Source organism: Phaethon aethereus (assembly GCF_964289735.1).
Source record: "Phaethon aethereus genome assembly, chromosome: 4".
Classification (NCBI taxonomy): domain Eukaryota; kingdom Metazoa; phylum Chordata; class Aves; order Phaethontiformes; family Phaethontidae; genus Phaethon; species Phaethon aethereus.
The window spans coordinates 55,802,872-55,820,712 of NC_138578.1; the positions used below are offsets into that span (position 1 = coordinate 55,802,872).

The 17,841-nt window shown below is 36.8% G+C and overlaps 1 protein-coding gene across 1 annotated transcript in view; it reads left to right on the top strand.

Moving 5' to 3' along the window:
- Positions 1-17,841, top strand: part of FRYL (FRY like transcription coactivator) — a 99,025-nt gene that overhangs the window by 43,682 nt on the left and 37,502 nt on the right. Inside the window, exons 25-39 of the mRNA XM_081999457.1 lie at positions 595-767; positions 1,234-1,394; positions 2,302-2,412; positions 3,344-3,498; positions 3,743-3,842; positions 4,961-5,129; positions 5,889-6,148; positions 8,149-8,289; positions 10,049-10,217; positions 11,518-11,602; positions 12,191-12,303; positions 14,571-14,721; positions 15,052-15,155; positions 15,685-15,870; positions 17,517-17,721. Of these exons, the coding sequence (XP_081855583.1) occupies positions 595-767; positions 1,234-1,394; positions 2,302-2,412; positions 3,344-3,498; positions 3,743-3,842; positions 4,961-5,129; positions 5,889-6,148; positions 8,149-8,289; positions 10,049-10,217; positions 11,518-11,602; positions 12,191-12,303; positions 14,571-14,721; positions 15,052-15,155; positions 15,685-15,870; positions 17,517-17,721 (2,283 nt within the window). The remainder of the gene's footprint in view (positions 1-594; positions 768-1,233; positions 1,395-2,301; positions 2,413-3,343; positions 3,499-3,742; positions 3,843-4,960; positions 5,130-5,888; positions 6,149-8,148; positions 8,290-10,048; positions 10,218-11,517; positions 11,603-12,190; positions 12,304-14,570; positions 14,722-15,051; positions 15,156-15,684; positions 15,871-17,516; positions 17,722-17,841) is intronic.

Below are 17,841 nucleotides of genomic sequence, written 5' to 3' on the forward strand. Positions count from 1 at the left end.
GAGCTGAGAGGAAAGGAATTGCCCTTCTAAAAATTGTTTTTCAAAGGAGGGCAGGTTTGAATCACATGCCCTCTTTAATCTCCTAATTTAGTTCAGTACAGACATCTAGTCAGATGCTAAAGCAATGAAGATGGGCAATGAATATATGAAATGAATAAATTGCTTTCATCTGATAATAGTCAATAGTATGTCACGAACAGCTTGACTACTCCCAAAAATCAGTATGTAATACAGATGTCTATAGTCAAATAGTAGTAATTTTTTCTGGTATAGAAACTGCATAGTTTGGCGAGGGGGGGTGGAATTGGTTGTTTGGGGAGTTTTATTATTATTTTTAAGACTTGTCCCTTAGGAACTAATTCTGTGGAAGGATGACTGACTTCTGATAGCGAGGCTTGATGATTAGTTTGCTTTCACTGGGGCTTTTTATTTAACACTGAAATAGAAGCTGGGTGAAGAAATTACTTAGAATTAAATACTTGCAATGATGAGGTTGTAGGTTTTTATAAAAGAGAAAAAAAAAGGATTGTTTTCAAAAATCGTTGTATGTATTTATCATACTATTTGATTATTTTATTTTATTTAATTTTTAAGTGCAAGTGGTGGCCTTGATAATGAAACACATTCCCTCAACAACACTTTACTTGAGTATGTTGATCTAACAAGACAACTCCTGGAAGCAGAAAATGAAAAGGATTCTGATACGTTGAAAGATATCCGATGCCATTTTAGTGCCTTAGTGGCAAATATCATTCAAAATGTTCCAGGTATGTAAAAGCGTTTTAATAATTTCTGATGACTCTATTTAATATGCAGTACATTAAAAAAAATGTAAAAAACCAAGAACAAACAAACACTAAACAAAAATCCACTTTTTACCTGAAGTTTCAAAATACTTTCATAAAAATAATTTATGCCATCAGTTTTTAGTATACCTCTAGCAGCATGAGTTTTTAAGAGGGATTTTTTGGTACTGTTTGGAGGCATACAATTAATTTTCTTATTTAGCAAGTCTTGTTGTTTGGCAGTGCATTTAAATTCTCTAATAAATAGCTTATTCTTGTACACTAGTGGCATTAAAGAGTACAGTAATAAAACTGTTTCCAGCTATTAGAATGTTGAAATAATGTCTCTTTACATTGATTTTTCATTGTTTGGGTCCGTTTCTGTTTCATGTACTTTATTTTAAAGAATGACAAAAGGAGTGTGTCTGTCTGTGTGCTTTTCTTACAGTACACCAGAGAAGAAGTGTCTTTCCACAGCAGAGTCTACGCCACAGCCTATTTATGTTGTTCAGTCATTGGGCAGGTCCTTTTAGTATCATGTTTACTCCCCTGGACAGATACAGTGATAGGAACATGCGAATAAACAGACACCAATACTGTGCATTAAAGGTATTTTAGCACTTTTTGAATTTTGGGAATAGATTATCATGTTGACTTTTCTAATGCAAATTTAACATTTGGGCTTTTTTATGTGGTTTTCACATCCTTGTTGCCATTCATGACTTAGTTCTTTTTCTCTTCTCCCTACATGTGTATTTCTTAGAATCACAGAATCGTTTAGGTTGGAAAAGACCTTTAAGATCATCAAGTTCAACTGTTAACCTAGAACTGCCAAGTCCACCACTAAACCGTTTGCCTAATTATCACATCCACACATCTTTTAAATGCCTCTAGGGATGGTGACTCAACCACTTCCTGGGGCAGCCTGACCCAGTGCTTGACAAACCTTTTGGGGAAGAAATTTTTCCTAATACCCAGTCTAAACCTGCCCTGGTGCAGGGTTTGAGGCCATTTCCTCTTGTCTTGTCCCTTGTTACTTGGGAGAAGAGACCAACACCCACCTCGCTGCAACCTCCTTTCAGGTGGTTGTAGAGAGCGATAAGTCTCCCCTGAGCCTCCTCTTCTGCAGGCCAAACAACCCCATATTTATGACAGTTCAGCTTTTTCCACTTGCTATAGGAATTTCTTAAAATTACTACTAAATGTTCACTTCCTGTGACTTTAGTCCTCAGTTGCCCAAGGAGAAAAGCTTTCATGTAAAAGTACATTAACAATCAAACTGTAATATTAATTCTTGCATATGTCAGCATTTCAGTATTGACAATTCCTTGTATTTGGGAGCTGAGAAAAATATGGTTTGATAATTTCTTGAATAAGAGGTTAAAGAGTTTATCAGCCTTAGTGTTCCTCCCTTGACTGAATACAAGTTAGTTTTCTGATATATTAATGGACTTGGTAAAAGTACTTCCTGGATCTGAGTTATTAAAATGTAGTGTTTTTCAATTACTTTCTAAAGGCTATGTCTGCTGTACTGTGTTGTGGCCCTGTTGCAGATAACGTCGGGCTGTCATCTGATGGCTATTTATACAAATGGCTGGATAATATTTTGGATTCACAAGATAAAAAGGTAACACAGGCAATATCAACATTGGTTTGCAATTATCAGTGCCTTCGACATATGCTTGAATGAGCTTTGCAGTTAGATTTGCCTAAATGCCTTAGAAACTCTAAAGTTTCAGTAGCACATATTTTTGCACTCTCCTTCGTACGTATATTCTCCCTGCTGAGGAATGCAGTCTCTAATTGCAGTCTGAGAATGGACAAAACAGAATGGAAGGGGAAGGAGCAAGGAGTGACACATTGTGTGTATTGTTTATAAATTAATCAGCTAGGTTAAGTTGTAGTAATAAGCAGATCTTTTAGAAATTTAACGGAGACAAGATTTTGAGGATGAAATCTTGTGAGACTGTAGGGTCCATTGGGGGTCCTGTGGAGTTACGAAGACCAAGCTTTACACCTAAACAGTAAGGCAAGCTTTAGATTTAAAAGTAGGGCCTCCATTGCACTAATACAATGACTATGTAAAAATACAGCTCCCAGTGGGCTACTTTCATTCAAAACAACGTGCAAGTCTCCACATGGATCTATCCGTTGTATCCCATTGGAATTCCTGCAGATGTTTAAGTGCTTTTCTGATTCTGATGCTTTCAGGTCAGTGTTCAGCTTGTAGTAAGACAAGCAAAAATAGTAAATAGCTCAAGGTAGCCTTGGAACTGAGGGGAAAAAAAAGTCAGTTATCTAGTTATCTAGTTATTTGTTTCAATCATTTATAACTGTGTGTGCAAGTTGAACGTTAAACAGTTTGATAGAATTACCTGTTGTTATTTTGAGCTGTGGTCTCACTGTTTTCAGACAGAACAAATTTTGTGTATTGCAGTTTAGGTGTTTTTTTCTATTAAATATCTATTTCCCTATTTCATGCCATTTTTGTAAGTTTTTTTTTTTTTTTTCTTCTTTCTATATTTATAAATATATACTGGTTCTTTTCTGGAATACAGGTTCACCAGCTAGGCTGTGAGGCAGTCATGCTGCTCTTGGAACTCAACCCTGACCAGAGTAACCTCATGTACTGGGCTGTAGACCGGTGTTACACAGGTTCCAAGCGGGTAGCAGCTGGCTGTTTTAAAGCCATAGCCAGCGTGTTCCAAAACAGGTACTACAGTGTTTTTCAAAACTTTAAACTTTCATTTTAAAAGTGTGCTTTCATGTAAAACTGGGTTTTTTCCTCTACTAAAGAGAAAAGATCACCCCTGTTTGTCTGTATGTGTTACTAGAGAAACTTCTCAAAATGTTACGTTATCCCATAACATATCCCCTGTAAATTAAACTTCAATAAATTCAAATTTTAAAAAGGCAAATGCAATTTTACTTACTTCACACTTGCAATTTTTTCCTAGGGATTACCAGTGTGATACAGTGACCCTCCTGAATCTGATACTATTTAAAGCAGCTGATTCTACTAGGGCTATCTATGAAGTTGCTATGCAACTATTACAGGTTTGTAAGCTAATTTTCATTTGTATTTTTTTCTTTTAAAATAAGAATCATCCTGTGCATTTAAAAAAAAAAAGTTACTATTTGATTGTCCATTCAGTAATGAAATACAATGGGTTGAGGTTGTTATTTTTCTTCTCTATTTTAGTACATAGTTAGGCACAAGTAGACTTCAGCGGAAGTGTATCTGTTTTCATGAACTAAGCACTCAAGACTTCTATTTTCAGAATACCTGCTTTTTCTAGAGGCAAAACCTAAATCAAGATTCTTCTGGTTTGGCCCTGAAACAGAGTGATATATAGCTCTGTTTGTCCAAAAGCACCTCAGAGACAAGTATATTGCTTCCTGTCCCTTTACTCTGTCTCCTGGGGTAGGTAGCAGTCAGTTTTCTGATTTTCATCTGTGTGGAAAGATGATAGTGAAAATCCTGTTAGCTATTTAATTTACTTTTGTATATTCCTTTCCGAGGTCATTTAGGCATAAGCTTAATCTTACAAGCAGTATTAGCATTTAAAAATAAATAAATAGGTCTGTGCTGCTTGTGGCTTAGACCACCAGTCTTGGAAGCTTTTTCAAAGTTTATTGTTGTCAGCTAAATTCAACAGTAAAGTCCCCACTGAAGTCACACCCCTCTTGATCTGTCAGCATTCACGGCACCCTCCCTTCCAACCCCATCTTTCTTCTCAAGGGAACACCACTGCTTAAGATTGGCCAAAACTGACTTTTGAAATATCAAACTGCTTTAGCCTCCTGCTGCGTCTCTGATACACCAAAGATTATGTTGCTCCTATCCATGTCTTATAGATGAGCAGAAATTGATATTGTTTGGGAATACAAGTGTTCAACATTATTTCACATGGTGTTATAGAGAAATTTGTTCAATACGGTATTTTGTGACAGCAGATTTCTGAAATTTATTGCTGGAAACTCAAGTAGAGTGAGTCTTAGCTAGTTTTGTATGGAATTACCACAGTGTTGGTGAATACTGTAGATGTATGGAGGTCTGCATAGATAGGAAACATTAAATGAGAGTGGATACATGAACTTAAAAGGTGATTTTATTTAAAGATTTCCATTGTAGCTCTATGCTTAGCTTCAAATTTTGAACATTACTGTTGTAGATCTTGGAACCAAAGATGTTCCGTTATGCTCATAAACTGGAGGTTCAGCGGACGGATGGGGTTTTGGGTCAGCCTTCTCCTTTACCACATCTGTATTCTGTGTCGTATTATCAACTGTCAGAAGAATTAGCAAGGACTTATCCTGAACTAACACTTGCTGTCTTCTCAGGTATGGTTTTAAAATAAAACAAAAAACTTCATCGGGTCAAAAGCATTTTGCAAAATGTGTAATTCTTATTTTTCAATAATTAGTTTATATGTAATTCACTAAAATCAGGACAACAAGGTAGCATCATAATAATGAGTGGAAAAAATGGAATTCATGGAGTGAATTTTTGCTTGTATTTGAAATATATTCAAGAGTAAACAACATGAATCAAAGATACTTCTACTGACTTTCTAATAGGCATGAAAAATCATGTTAGAGAAATAATTTGCAACTGTGTTTTAAAATTATTCTTCTATTGTTCTTTCGTGTTTTCTTATTTACTGTAGATTGCTTAAAATATTATTCCACAGCATTTTTAAACAATTGCAGAATAAAGACTTCTCACATCAATTAAAAAAAACAACTACTAGGACTAATATGAGGAAGAAAAAATTTTAAGTGCTTTTTTGCCAAAGTTGGTACATTTTTACGTGCTGTGGGTTTTCAGTTCCCTGCTCCATTTGGAGGAATATATATGTATGTGTATACTAAGGTGGTTTCTTCAACATACTGTTTGTCAGTAGTGTCTTCAGTTAGCTGTACTGAAGACTGCAGACTTTATCATTATGAAATGTCGCTAGTCAGCTAAACAAAAAGTTACGTCTGTATCAGCATCACTTTATATCGGTATGGTCTACTGGGTCGCGGTTGTTGTTATTACCAAAACAATTCTCATTATTGATTTGCAATTCATGTATGTACCTAATTTTTGAATGACAGAAGTAAGTCAGAGAATCCAAACGGCTCACCCAGCTGGGAGACAGGTGATGCTGCATTATCTGCTGCCATGGATGAACAATATTGAGTTGGTAGACTTGAAACCTTTGCCAACCATTCGTCGGCAAGATGAAGATGAAGAAGATTCTTTGAAAGACAGAGAAATAATGGTGAACAGTAGACGATGGCTACGAGGAGAAGGCTGGGGATCACCACAGGCTACAGCTATGGTTCTGAACAATCTAATGTATATGACTGCAAAGGTAAAACTAATTACTTAAGTGCTCCATCTTGTTCCAGAGGATTGTTTTGTTTAGGGTGCAAGAAAATACTGTTCAGAGATACTGTGTTACCAAACTTTCAAGAGTCATTGTTCATATTTGCTGAGTTGCTTATGTATACCCAAACTATACCATATAGTTTTGAGGTATTACGAGAAATACGTAATATGTCATATAAATGTTACAGTAATTGTTATACATAGTAACAGTATATAACTGTTGCTTTGCAATGTAGATGTCTAGTTGGATAGTTTATACCAAGTCGCCTGTATACCTATGATCTCAGAGTGGAGTTTTGGAACTGATCTTGTTGCCAGAGACTGATAGACCCTCCTCCTTCCTGTGATAGCTACTTCCAACAGAGAAAAAGTATTGGTCACACGCAGAATCACACAGAATCACTAGGTTGGAAAGGACCTTCAAGATCATCAAGTCCAACCATTAATCCAGCGCCACCATGTCCCCTAAACCATGTCCCGAAGTGCCACATCCACACGTTTTTTGAACACTTCCAGAGATGGTGACTCCATCACCTCCCTGGGCAGCCTGTTCCAATGCCTGACCACCCTCTCAGTGAAGAAATTTTTCCTAATATCCAATCTAAACCTCCCCTGGCGCAACTTGAGGCCATTTCCTCTTGTCCTATCGCTAGTTACTTGGGAGAAGAGGCCAACGCCCACCTCACCACAACCCCCTTTCAGGTAGTTGTAGAGAGCGATAAGGTCTCCCCTCAGCCTCCTCTTCTCCAGACTGAACAACCCCAGTTCCCTCAGCCACTCCTCATAAGACTTGTGCTCCAGACCCCTCACCAGCTTCGTTGCGCTTCTCTGGACACGCTCCAGCACCTCAACATCCTTCTTGTAGTGAGGGGCCCAATCCAATGGTTTGGATTCAAGGTGCGGCCTCACCAGTGCCAAGTACAGGGGCACGATCACTTCCCTGCTCCTGCTGGCCACACTATTTCTGATACAGGCCAGGACGTTGTTGGCCTTCTTGGCCACCTGGGCACACTGCCAGCTCATGTTCAACCGGCTGTCAACCAGCACCCCCAGGTCCCTTTCCGCCGGGCAGCTCTCCAGCCACTCCTCCCCAAGCCTGTAGCGTTGCGTGGGGTTGTTGTGGCCAAAGTGCAAGACCCGGCACTTGGCCTTATTAAACCTCATCCAGTTGACATCTGCCCATCGATCCAGCCTGTCCAGATCCCTCTGCAGAGCCCTCCTACCCTCCAGCAGATCAACACTCCCACCCAACTTGGTGTCATCTGCAAACTTACTGAGGGAGCACTCGATTCCCTCATCCAGATCATCAATAAAGATATTGAACAAGACCGGCCCCAGAACCAAGCCCTGGGGAACACCGCTTGTGACCGGCCGCCAGCCAGATTTAACACCGTTCACCACGACTCTCTGGGCTCGGCCATCCAGCCAGTTCCTCACCCAGCAAAGGGTAAACCTGAGTCACATGCAGTTCTCCTGATATTCTTGATATCTTTGAATCCTACTGATGAGAGATCATGTTTTAAGCTACAAATAAAAAACTCTTGGCAGCCTGTGGTCCATGGAATTTTATTCAGGATTGCCAGCAACTGGGAGCATGGGTCTCTGTTAAATTTAGATAGCTCTTTTTATTTACATGTAAATAAATATATGAAAATGGAAATAAATTCACATATAAATAAATATTTCTATGCTTACATAATGCTTAAAAATATATATTATGTATAATTACAATATATGTACAAGTATGTTTAGATATATTTTTATATTTTTGTAGCAATAATAGAAAAAAGTTATTTCCAGAATGTGTTTATAAAAATGAAGATATGTGAAAGCTTCGTTCTGGAATGTTGAAAAGGCAACAGCTTCTTACAGGATTTATGTCTCCTTTTTCTAGAGCCTGGCCCACTTGGTCAATACAGATCACTTTCAAATACAGTGTTTTCTACTGGAGTTTTCAGGAGAGATATTTATTTTGTTTTCTAGTATGGTGATGAAGTGGCTTGGTCAGAGATAGAAAATGTCTGGACTACTTTGGCAGATAGCTGGCCAAAGAATCTGAAAATAATTTTACACTTCTTGATCAGTATCTGTGGAGTGAACAGTGAACCCAGCCTTTTGCCTTATGTGAGTATGTGATACGTCTCTCCTTAGTGCTATTGATATTATAAAGATTAATTGTGTGTCTAGCAGCAAAGATGACCAAACAAAAAAATGTCAGGTAGGATTGCTAGTATCAAAATCTCCAGCCACATAATGGTGTCACCCCATCTTTTGTGACAACGAATACTATGAACAAATCAAATTCAGCTCTTTTGTTTGAGTTACTTTGCACATCTGTGTCAAAATTCCAGTATCGGTTTCAGTTAAACCCAGCATTCATGGGATAGGCTTGAGAAAGGAAATAAACCGGAAAGGATATTGCACCTTAAAGATAGCCGAGGCTTCCTTAAGACAACTTAACTATTGCAATTTACTCAGGGTCTTAAGTCTGAAACAGTCCACTAGCCATCTTACCAGTTACAAGTTGTCAAAATTCAGGGTATACTAGGTCGACCATAGACCTTATTTAGTGAGTAAATTATAAAAAACAGAGAAGACTTATTAAAATGTCTACATCTGTCTTAGAATTTTTTCATTCCTTTGTCAACTCCTTTCCATCATAAAATGCAAATCTACTGCAGCAGTTGGTCTCTGTTCATTAAGAAGAATTAAGATAGTCCCATAAGTAATATTTTCATTAGAAAATTATTACAGCTTTTGCTAATAGTCCAAAAAGCTAGATATGAAGTAAACCATCAGGACCTATAATATTATGAAGTTCTTAGTAAGGACAACTTAAGTTCTTCATTGTTCAGCAGTCCTTTCATTGCAAATCAGGAAATCTAGCTTAACATTGCAGCCCAAAATCTTCACGTGTATGGTTTGAACAAGGTGACAAAGTAATTGCACGAGTCAAACACCCTGGATTACTTGCTCACTGTTCATCTTTGAGTTCTCTCAGAAGGCTGGAAATAAATCATTGAGCAGTAATGACTCAAGAAAATGTCAGAAGAAAAATTATGATATTATTATATCATATTTATTGATGTCTAGAGTAATCACTGACTACCAACCATCTGCTGCTGCTTAGCAGTGACCAGGATTATTTTGCTAGAGTAAGATGTGGTAGAGAATCCTTAATTGCTATATGCTTAATAAATGTAGTTAGGTGTTTGTTCTTATCAGAGTATATAAAGGCCTCAAGCATTTTGGGAATTAGCTTTTTCCCATACCATAATTTAGGATAGTCCTAAAATGCAGACAGATAATATAGTAAAATAAAACACCTGTCATGCCATGTAGGGACAGTCTGATTATTCTCACATGACCAAATATTAGAACAAAAAAACCCCATACTCCAAGCCCCCTCAAAACCAGTTTTTTGTCAAAGCATATGTGAGAGCACTGCAGAACAGCATGAGAAAAAATATGATACCTGCTGGAAAAGAAATAGTATAGAACACAACTGTGAAATATCAAAAAGAAATTATATCAGAATAATTTTGCTCCAGTGTTGATCTCGGGTGTTGCTAAAACCTTTGTTAAGAAAATATTTTGGTTCTTAAATAAGTGTCATTGAACACAGAAGACTTACTTTTTTACTCTTCTGATATGTTTCCGATGCTTGCTGCTGTTGACAGCTGTGAAAACAATTTTGTTTGCTTTTAGAACTGGAGTAAGTTTCAGGTACCATCACTTGAGAGCAGCTAGATACTGATTCTAACAAGTTGCAGTATTCAAATCTCTTATTTTCCTATGTTTTTTTTAATCAAGTCACTGCAATAAGAATTTTATTTATATACATACTATTTCACATACATATACTGGTTTTTTTTGATGGCAGGTAAAGAAAGTTATTGTTTATCTGGGTAGAGATAAAACAATGCAACTACTAGAGGAGCTGGTGAGTGAACTTCAGCTTACAGATCCTGTCAGTTCAGGAGTCACCCATATGGATAATCCACCATATTACCGCATTACTTCCAGTTACAAAATCCCCTCTGTCACTTCAGGTGAGACTTTAATAAACTTTCATTATTGTCAATGATAAACATGCTATTATCAATGAGTGCTAATGTTGGCATTCATCTGTCCATATTCAATAGGAGTACAATGTTCTGTTTCTAAAAATAAATTTGTTTGACAAGATCGGCAGTTTTTGTTGTAGCCAGAATTCTTATTAAAGAACATCTGATAGGTTCACAAGGAAGAGGTTTGTATTAATATATGAGTTCAGATCTTGCACTGTTTACCCTCACTATATCACTTTTCTGTCAATTCAGTCAAACAACTGGGAAAATACATATAATTTTAAATCTATGTAAGTTGTTATATTTTAAGTCCTGTTATAGACACAAGCTGCGTCTGTAGGAATTTATTCAAGAGGATTTAAGTACACTTACTCAGGATACTTTATTTAGAAATAATTAACAATTAACAATAGATGAGTTGTCAAAAAACAACAACACTGAAAATATAAAAAGTGTCTACCTTATGCTTCAATCCAAAAACATGCTGAGAAATGTGGAGAAAAGCTGTCTGGTTTTGGTGAAACATCTTTCAAAGTGAGCCACAAAAGACATGGATGGGAGGGTATCTAAGCAAGGACTTAGCTTTTGTGCTGCAAAGCTGTCAATGTTATGAAGCAGCCTGGAGCTATCATATAGGGGTTATCTGGATCACAAGGTGGATACATTGGCACTTGTTCATCAAAGTCTTTAAAAAGTATGACAAAAAATTATGGGACTCTTGCACTTAAGTGTGATTGAGAGCAGCAAGATCTGTGGAGAGGGTGCAAAATTATTTCCAATTGTGGTCATCTATTCTGTGTGATGCTTGCAGCTTTCTCTTAAAAAAAGAAATTGATACAAGCTTCTATGTAGGCTGTTAGGTTTTAATGCCTAGTCTGCTTGTGGTTTGAATTAACTGCATACCAAGTCCAACTACATTTTACAGATCACTATGAGGTATAGCATACAGGAAAGAAAGAAATAGGTCTGTAGATCCTGTTTCAAAACTAAGCCTTTCTACTTAATTTACCTTAGAGACTTGGAGATTCCTGGAATGGATTCTTTTGATTTTTTTCCAGCTAGTGAAGTTATGGTAGCAGCTCAGAATCTTTTAGTCTAAACAACAATTTTTTCTTGCATGTGAAAGTAATTTCTACAGCTCAGTTTGTACTTGTTCCAGTACCTGTAGTGTAAACCTGGTTAGGGCTCTTGGCATGGACAAATAAATAAGGGTCTTTGTGTAGTGCTTAAGGCTGCTTCTCTTTTTTATTGACCAATCTTTTTCTTTGTCCATAATTCGCAGGTACCACTTCTAGTAGCAATACAATGGTAGCTCCTACAGATGGCAACCCTGACAGTAAACATATAAAAGACAATATTGAAGAGAAGTAAGTATCTCCTCAAAGAGCAGTTTTTAGTTGAATTACAGGAATTTCCAGTAGGTCCTATAAATACTTGCATCTCAATGGCTCCAGATATGTCTACATTGCAGGAGATACATGACTGTAAGTTTTATAAGTTTTAAGCAACAGAACTGGAATACTATTTGGGATTAACAGTAGCAGCCTCAATTGTAATTTGAACTCAAAAAGCTGTAGAGGAAACTGAATAAATTAAGGGACTAATCCAGGCCAGGCTTTTTATTGCCATAGCAATATTGTTATTGATGCCTAAATTAGCTACTATTACACTGGATTGTATATGTCTACATAAGAGAAATTACACTGCAGATGGGTATGGATACGTTAAGGGCAAATGTTACTAGTTTAGTCATGTAGCCAATTTGCAATTGGTTTCCTAGCTCACTGGAAATCAACAGTATCTGTGTGTTGAAAGCTGACATCATATTGATTGTCCTTGTAAGATTAAATATTTTTGCATAACACTTAGCTTTGAACTACAGTTTTACTGAGAGACCCTGATTAATCTTTGTCACAGAATGTAAGTTACTAGTGCTGCTTTATTTGTTCCTACAGTTACATACATCTAGACATCTACAGCGGGTTGAACAGTAACTTAAACCGCCAGCACCACAGACTAGAATCTCGCTACAGCAGCAGCTCTGGAGGATCATATGAAGAGGAAAAAAGTAATATTTTTATTTTAAAATATTTCTATGGGTAGAAAACAAAATTTTCACAAGTTAATAGTTTTGCTGAAGGTTGTGGGAACATGAGGAAATAGGCATTGTCAGTGGTTTTTGCATGAACCTATTAAAAATATGTTTTGTTTTGTTTTAAATTCAGCCTTAGTACTGCTATTGAAGTGTAGCATACATTTGATTGCAATAGAATATGCAGTGAAGATAATACACTTTCTTTCCTTCCCTTGTGCTCTGGAATGAGTTGTGAACATCTTCCCAAGTTGAAGCAGTTTTACTCATTTTCTTTGCCAGTACCAACACCAAAGATAGGCAGAAGCAGCAAGACAGAGATTAACATGAGGAAGATGAGATGAATGAGGAGAAAGATGATGGAAAAGAAGTTAAAAAAAAATTGAAAAATTAGAAGTAATTGTTCTTTTAAATGATAGCAATCCATGGCCTGGGGCGGGGGGGGTGGGGTGGGGGGAAGGTACAAAACTTTCCGAGAAGTCGTAGCAAAGGAAAATATAGCAGGGAAAAAGGATCTTATTGTGTACCTCTAATTTTCAAGCCTGTTTTGAAAATGTGTTTTGGGTTAATTTTTGTGGTCTGTGGTCTGTTTTTTCTGAGGTGCAGAGGTAAGGAAAGGGGTAGAAATTTCTCCTGAAACTCCATATACTTTTGGAGGCTTTTCTTTAATGGAATCTTCTTAACCGTGGCTACTTTTGTACCAGTGCCTAAGATATAAAATCATCGTGACAATGCTAAGGAAAGCTAAACAGGTCATGTAACTAGGCAAAAATGAGGATGGTGATCAGAAAGTAAATGATGCTTTACATTAGTGGGTGCTCTATGCTTTGTCAGAGTATGCATTTGACTGAAACTCGTTTCAGCTAACAAGCTATTAGTAATTAAAATTACTTTGTACTTCAACTCTGCATGGGATTATCAGATATATTTTAGTCTGATCCAGATTATTATAGTGTTACCACAGACTATCTTCTTAGGTTTCACTCAATTTTTTTTATTGACAGTTGTGTTTGCTACCAGTTAAGTTGTTTGAGTATGGTACAGCACATGATAGAGTACTGCCTTTTCCTTATCTTTCTTGTGCTACTGAACAACAGGGTGTAAATTTCTGTGTTTTGAGCACTGCATGTCAGTATGGAACCTAGGGTGTCCCATGCTGTGTTGAAGCAAGAGAGTCCATGAGGATCTCCCTATGTACCCCTTAATGACTGATTCTGTGCAGACTGTAAAGGTTGGAGTGAATACGTGGTTCGTATTGCCTCTTTCAAGAAAGTGGAACATAATGTCCTCTACAGAGCTGCTTGTAAAGGCTGGGCATACTGATGCAGATCTGCAAAACTTTGGGTCAATAACGGATTGGTGGGCCTCCTGGGCATCCAGTGTGTTTATTACTGCTTGGATGGGTGATGTCCAGTATCATAGTTGTGGTCATTTTCATCTTTGTTTCCTATTTGTGATAGCAATAGCGAGTATCCTGAGGCAGCTGATAATTCACGTGTTCCATCAGTAAGAAGTTTGTCACTTCCAGCTAAGAAGCTGGTGACGAGCTGATACCTGTGGGAACTTCTGAAACTTCTGCAGCTATACTTCCAAAAGCACAACTGGTAGAATCACTGAAACACTGAACTGTTGAGGCAGTCTCCTTACTTGTTTCTAGCTTTAACTGATTGTTCTGAAGTCCAAGACATCTCATTTTAAAACAGAAAAATGTTATGGATGTGTAACACAGTATACTGTCATACCAAATAGCTGACGTGTTTCATCTGGTGGGTTTTTGCTAGCAAGACCTATGAAGAGATGCTCTTGAGAAATACATCCTTAGCCTATAATGAAATGCAGCTATTCAAAATTAATTCAGTATGATCTTGGGACCTGGCCTTAACTCCCTATCTGACATGAGGTTTGAAATTCAAGGAAATTGTATTAGATCAGTTTGCCTTTTTTTCCTTAAGTGCATCCATGTTCCCTGTGTGCATCCATTTTTTTTTATGAACCTATTCAACAAAATCTTGCTCTGTTATGTGCATGGCTTCAGTAGAATTGTCCTTATGCTGAAAGAAATAACGACTTTTTTTTTTTTTTTCAAACTGTGTCCTACTACTACTGTTTATGGTTAGTCCCGTCCCCCCGTGTCATCGCCCCTCCCCCCCCCCAATCTCAGCTTTTCAAGAATTTGAAAATATATTTTAGAAGACGATATAATACAGAAACTACTTTTCTGGTTTAATTATCTATTGTGTTAGGTGATTCAATGCCTCTGTATTCAAACTGGCGGTTGAAGGTGATGGAGCACAACCAAGGAGAGCCTCTACCTTTTCCACCTACTGGAGGTTGCTGGTCACCATTAGTGGATTACTTGCCTGAAACTTCTCCTCCGGGCATGTCTCTTCACAGGTAATTCTTTTAACAATGCTGATGGCGTTTCATTACGTTTCAGTTTGTGTTGCATAGTAATTTAAAGATAGATTAAAAGACAGTAGATAGTACATTTGTTTTCTGCGGTTTTAAGCTGCTACAGCTGCGAGTAAGGTTTCTCAGCCTTTTAATTTGGAGGACTAAAGTTCTTCTACCTGAATTATGAGTGTTCATCTTTTCCCTTATAATACAACTTTGTGGATGTTTATAGACTTAAGAAAGAACACTGGTTAGTAGCATATTAAGATCTTTGCAGCTCTTCATAAAGTTCTTGTTACGTTCTTGTAACAAATCTTTTTTTTTTTTCAGATGCAATATAGCAGTGATCCTTTTGACTGACTTGATAGTTGACCACAGTGTAAAAGTGGAATGGGGAGGATACTTGCATCTTTTGCTTCATGCAATTTTTATAGGTAATTAAATTCTTACAGAAATATATCTAGTAACTTAGGAATTGTGGCTATTTATGTAGCTGTTCTTTTCCACATTTAAATTAGTATTTGCCATTGTGTTGAAATCTCATTTTATAATATTTAAAATAATTCAACTAAATATCTTTCAGCTTGATAAATGTGAAAATAACTAAGAGTTTTTTTGAGTCGTTTGAACACGCTTTCTGTTGGAGCCACTTTTACCTCTTTCTCCTTGTAGAAGACACAGTAAAATACAAATTTTTTTCTTTCTGTTTCTCTGTGTAGTAATTTTCATACAGGGCACAGATTAAGGTCTTACTGCTGTGTCAGAAACAAGAGGATATGTTCATGTTTGTTGATCTGTATGCTTTTGTGTTTATATTGAAACACTGAAGAAACATTGTTTAGTGAATTATATATGTATTGGTAATGTGTAACAGACCAGTTTGAATACTGCAATTTTAAAAATGATTAAATTCAGCATGCCCTTTGAATGTAATAAAGCTTTTCCATTTCCCTTTTGTATTAGGTTTTGACCACTGTCACCCTGAAGTCTATGAGCATTGTAAACGACTGCTTTTGCATCTACTAATAGTGATGGGATCTGGCAGTAATGTCCAGTCTGTTGCTTCTGTCTTACTCAGAAACAGAGAGTTCAATGAGTCCAGGGTGCTTACAGTCAAGCAAACTACCCATTTAGATTATACTTTCACAGGTATGCTTTAGATTTGTTAAGTGTTGCTTGTGAAGATTACATGGAAAGTTATCTTCCAGGCGTTATTAAAATTTCTGTTATTTGTAATATTTTCCTGAGTCCTTGGCATTAAAATGTATTTCTTCAGCTTTTAATTAAGTCAGATGAATACGGTTCATGTTAGCACTTTGTACCCAGTCATCGGAGTAGGGAGCACAGTTGAGTGATTAAATAGTAGTGGAAACCACAGAGGCAGTTCTGTTTTGGATCTGCAATACAGCAGTTTTTATGATGCCCTTGAAAATAAAAACCAAGGAGATCCATCTCTTACTTGTTTATAGCAACTGTAATTGCATTTCTGCTCTGTAATTGCATTGTTAAATAGGTTGTCAGAATACTCTTTTGAGACATTACCTTTTAATGTTCACCTGAACATTACAATATTGTAATTATACAGGAAACTATGTATTTTCCGTGTATCTATTTATGAAAAGAATACTTTGATGGTATGAGACTCTTGTTTCTAAAGAAATGTGAAATAGTTAATTTTTTTGAAAGCTAGTATTTCATATTATTTCAGTAGGTGGCAGCATATTGCTATACAATCCATTCCATTTTGTTCACATCGGAAGTGGTTTTGTCACTTACCAAAAATACTGATCTGTTTTGTGAATTTGATATTCACAGAATGAGGATTTAAAAATTACACATAGTGGAAGAATTCTTTTATGTAAACCTATTTGCAGAACTTTACTGATACACCTGTATGGTGACTTATACAAACCGTTCCATTCCTAATCTTTGCAGTTTTGGGTAAAAGTGTCTAAACATGACACCATCTTTTGCTATTATTAAAACAAATATGTCTGATAGAAACCAGAGTAAGATCAGCATCAGACATTTCCAGCTGGTGATTACAGGTATGCATGCCTAGCACAAGGTCAGACAAGCTGATGTTAAACTTTGTTTGAATCGGCTAAAACCCCAGCCCAAAACCTGTGTGTCTGTAGAATGAAAACTTGTGGTGGGTGTCAGTGAGTCTTATGCTTATATACAATTGTTACAGTCAAAGGTTCACAACCCACTTTTCTTTGCCGGTTTCCTTTCTCCCAGCACCTCACAGATAGATAGAGGTGTAATGTGAGGAATTACTGCAGTTGTATTTTATTACCACGTGACTCTTTACATGGAGAGAAAATCTTACCGCGTCAACATTAAGCTAACTTCAGAGAAGCTTTGTGCAGGCGGGGGGGGCTCTGCTTAGAGTCGATTCACTAGCTAATACTTACTATTCACTGGTTACTGGGGGCCTGAGTTTTAACAACAAAAATTATCTGTGCATTATTAGGAAGTCATTTATATAATTTGTCTAAACTTATTAAGATTATATGCCTCAGAAGACAATGAGCTGTCATATTATCAATACAAAACCAAACAAAATACAGTGATTTTAAAAAGGGATCTAGCAGTTCCTTATTAAGGGTCCAGTCATGTGAAGACTTTGCATATATCAGACTTACTGATTTCATTGAAATTATTGCATCCATTAAATTATTCTCATTACATTTGCTAAGTTACTGATTTCTTTTGAGGGCTGTTTTTTCTGTTGATATAGTTAATACTAACTGTCAACTTAAGAGTGCATAATCATCTTGTTTTTATTTCAGCGGGTGTAAATGATTTTATACCTGATTACCAGCCCTCCCCAATGACAGACTCAGGGCTTAGTTCAAGTTCTACCTCTTCTAGCATCAGTTTAGGAAATACAAGTGCTGCCATTTCTCATCTGCACACCACAATCCTCAATGAGGTTGACATTTCTGTAGAGCAGGATGAAAAAGTGAAAACTCTCATAGAATTTATTACCTCAAGGTAAGATTTCAATTTTCATTTTTGTCAAGATGTGTTTTGTGGAAATACGGCAAAACCCTTACTATTTGGCATCACATTGTGTAATTTTGTCTCTGTTTTATCATCAGTAAGAGATAGTTT